The sequence below is a fragment of the Pongo abelii genome, chromosome 9 (genome assembly GCF_028885655.2).
Source record: "Pongo abelii isolate AG06213 chromosome 9, NHGRI_mPonAbe1-v2.0_pri, whole genome shotgun sequence".
Lineage (NCBI taxonomy): Eukaryota > Metazoa > Chordata > Mammalia > Primates > Hominidae > Pongo > Pongo abelii.
In genome coordinates, this window is record NC_071994.2 from 97,992,674 (window position 1) to 97,996,657 (window position 3,984).

Here is a 3,984-nt window from a genome sequence, read left to right on the forward strand (position 1 = left end):
GCTGGGGCGCCTGCCCCACTGGGACATATTCTATTTTCTTTGGACAAAAAAATACTGACTAGAGCAGATTCCCCCTGGGAAGTCAGAAAGCCTCTGAAAGATCTCACTTGTTCAAAATCTCAAGTGTGAATTACTCCCTCACAGATAAACCAAAGTATTTTGAAAAAACAAAGGGGAGAAAAGAAATTCCTCCCTAGCACTCTCAGGCATCTAGAGGACACCCAAGAACTTGGGAGTCAGCTGCTTCTTGTGTGCAGCCATGAAGTCTGTGCACTCCAGTCCCCAGAACACGAGTTATACCATCATGACTTTTTACCCAACCATGGAAGAATTTACAGATTTCAACAAATATGTTGCTTACATGGAGTCCCAAGGCGCACACCGAGCTGGGCTCGCCAAGGTAATTCCACCCAAGGAATGGAAAGCCAGAAAGACTTACGATGATATCGAAGACATCTTAGTAGCCACTCCCCTCCAGCAGGTGACCTCTGGGCAGGGAGGTGTGTTTACTCAATACCATAAAAAGAAGAAAGCCATGACCGTGGGGAAGTATCGCCACTTGGCAAACAGTAAAAAATATCAGACTCCGCCGCACCAGAATTTTGCAGATTTGGAGCAACAATACTGGAAGAGCCACCCCGGTAATCCACCAATTTATGGTGCTGATATTAGCGGCTCCTTATTTGAAGAAAGCACTAAACAATGGAACCTACAACACCTGGGAACAATTCTGGACCTGTTGGAGCAGAAATGTGGTGTTGTCATTGAGGGTGTCAACACACCCTACCTGTACTTTGGCATGTGGAAGACCACGTTCGCTTGGCACACGGAGGACATGGACCTTTACAGCATCAACTACCTGCACTTTGGGGAGCCCAAAACTTGGTACGTGGTGCCCCCAGAACATGGTCAGCGCCTGGAACGCCTGGCCACGGAGCTCTTCCCAGGCGGTTTCCGGGGCTGTGAGGGCTTCCTGCGGCACAAGGTGGCCCTCATCTCGCCTACAGTTCTCAAAAAGAATGGGATCCCCTTCAATCGCATGACTCAGGAGGCTGGAGAGTTCATGGTGACCTTTCCCTATGGCTACCATGCTGGCTTCAATCACGGCTTCAACTGCGCAGAGGCCATCAACTTTGCCACTCCACGATGGATTGATTATGGCAAAGTGGCTTCACAGTGCAGCTGTGGCGAGGCGAGAGTGACCTTTTCCATGGACGCCTTCAAGCGCATCCTGCAACCAGAGAGCTATGAGCTCTGTAAACACAGGCAAGACTTGACTGTTGTGGATTTTATGGAGCCCAGGGTTGCAGAAAGCCAAGAGGTGAGCACCTGGAGGGAGGACATAGCACTTAGGAGAGCTGCTCTGGGCCTGAGACATCTCCAGAACCACATAACCAGCTGTCCCACACGGACTGTGCCCCCAGGGCTCTGTTACAACCCAAAGGGCAGTGGTACCGTTGCTGTGCCTGGATCTGCAATCCAAACCCCGGAGACGTCAGCCTGGGTTCTTCCCCCTTCCACTGGAAGGCAGGGTCCTTCTCGTGGCTGTGGTCGTGGTCGAGGTCGTGGTCGAGGTCGTGGTCGAGGCCGCGGTCGTCGTCCTCGAGAACTGGGGACTGAGGAGACAACTGTTCAGTCTGCATCTAAGAGGCGCCTCTCAGTGGGGACAGGGAGCAGAGCTCCAGGCGGCAAATCTCAGCTCCAGTTCGCCGATGAAGCTTTGACAGACGAACCCGCACCTTTGAGCGGTGGCCTTCTGCATTTTGCCAAGGCTTCTGGCTGCTGCTGTGCCCCTGATCTTCAACCCCTGGGGCCCCCACTGGATCCTGATGAACCCATGCACCCTGGCCCCTGCCTGCTATCCCTCGACAGCACTGCTAGTAGTCTTCCTGATGTTGTCCCTATGACTCCTCTCAGTGTCACTGTGCCTTTGATTACATTGTCCAGGGACACTGGTGGGGACTGGAACTCCCCGGTGAACCTGGCCAAGGTTGTAGCAATGGAGCATTCTTATGCCTCTAGGGTTCCAGTCCCAAATAAGTTTTCCAGGATCTCCTGGGCCCCTGACTCATCTGCTGGGGCTAAAGCCAGAAAGAGATACGCCACTGAATTTGGAGATGCTTTCCTCCAATGCATTGTCAATCCTCTGGACCCATGGCTATTGAATACGGTGTCAAATGTCAAGTGATATCTACTTCTTGTCCCAACCCCAGGAATCAGAGAAGATTGCTGCCCAGCACAATTCTGGCCTGGGCCTCTCCACAGTGAAGATTCTTTACCTCCAATAACTGACAAATTTCCAAGGCCCCCAGATGCTGTCTCCAATTGTGACAACCAGGGCTCCCAGAGGCCATTGAACTCCCCACCCCAAAGGTTGCTGTAGGATGTTGTAATATCTCTCAGGGACTCTCTGTCTTCTCCTAATCATTGTGCCTGTGGCCTTCACCATGGCCAGATGCCATGGACAGCACTTGTTGCTTTTGTGCCCTCAGGATACCTCCCTTACAGTGCTATGTGTCCATATCCCACAGTAATTTGGACTCACATTGGATGATGCTGAGAATCTCACTGAATCTCTCATTTTTACCTCCCATTTGGTCCTCTGTTTCTCTGGCCCTGGATTCCACTGGACATTGCTACAGCCCCAGTGAGTTTTGGGGCTTCTCACAATCCTTCAACTGCAACATGCACTCCGCCCCAGGCCACCATCCACTGTTCATGCACAAAACTAGACCTGTAGACCAACTGAATCTGCTAGCCATTCATGGCCCCAGGGATATTTTGTAATGTTATTGATGTGTATTAAATTTGCTATCTCTAGTGTGTATCTGCAAAGAAAAAAAATCCTTAATACATTTTTTTAATATTAGACTTATATAAAAGATGTGTTGAAAAAAGTGATGAAGAAAAGTGATTGAGATAAAGGAATGGCAAAAGTATACCTAGGAAAGAACAAACATAAAAGTAGAGTCACAGATCTTAATATCAGTCTAAGCTGAGTGAAGACCAAAGGTACATAGAAGGCTTCTCTTCAATGTAAAAGGCTAAATTTCACAATGAAATTGCAGCAGTCATGAATATTGAAGTAAGTTTGGTAAAGTATGACTTATATAAAACAGAAAGAGACTCATTCAACACAGGCACATTGAAGTCACTGACATGGTTTAAATCTCATGTGGAACTGTAATCCCCAGTGTTGGATTTAGGGCCTGGTGGGAGATGATTAGATCATGGGGGCAGTTTCTCATGAACTGTTTTGCACCATCACCCTGGTGTTGTTCTCCCATTAGAATTCTCACAAGATCTCATTGCTTAAAAGTCTGTAGCATGGCTGGGGGTGGTGGCTCATGTCTGTAATCCCAGCACTTTGGGAGGCTGAGGAGGGCGGATCTCCTGAGGTCAGGAGTTTTATACTGGCTTGGCCAACATGGTGAAAACCCATCTCTACTAAAAATACAAAAATTAGCTGGGCATGGCGGTGGGCACCTGTAATCCCAGCTACTTGGGATGCTGAGGTGGGAGAATCGCTTGGACCTGGAAGGTGGAGGTTGCAGTGAGCCGAGATCATGCCACTGCACTCCAGCCTGGGCGACAGAGTGAGACTCCACCTCAAAATAAATAAACAAACAAATAAATAAATAAATAAATAAAGTGTGTAGCACCTCCCCACCATCTTTCTTCTTTCTGCTCCAGACATATAAGATGTGCCTGCTTCTCCTTCACCTTTTGCCATGATTGTAAATTTCCTGAAGCCTCTCCAGAAGCAGAAGCTTCTATGTTTTCTGTATAGCCTTCAGTACCATCACCCAAATAAAACTCTGTTCTACATAAATTACCCAGTCTCAAGTATTTTTCTTATAGCAATGAGAGAACGAACTAATACAGCAAATTGGTACCAGGAATAGGTAATTGTTACAAAGATTTCCGAAAATGTAGAGGTGGCTTTGGAATTGGGTAATCAGCAGAGGTTGGAAGAGTGTGGAG

The 3,984-nt window shown here is 48.2% G+C and overlaps 1 protein-coding gene across 1 annotated transcript; it reads left to right on the top strand.

Annotated features, from left to right (window-relative positions):
* The first annotated feature begins 259 nt into the window (after positions 1-259).
* KDM4F (lysine demethylase 4F) lies at positions 260-2,188 on the top strand. Its single transcript, XM_002822379.1, has one exon. The coding sequence runs from the start codon at positions 260-262 to the stop codon at positions 2,186-2,188; it is 1,929 nt and encodes a 642-aa protein (XP_002822425.1).
* Positions 2,189-3,984: the final 1,796 nt, after the last annotated feature.

Bases quoted from the DNA above. Each gene is read 5' to 3' on its own strand.
- KDM4F (XM_002822379.1), top strand. From the start codon at position 260: ATGAAGTCTGTGCACTCCAGTCCCCAGAACACGAGTTATACCATCATG.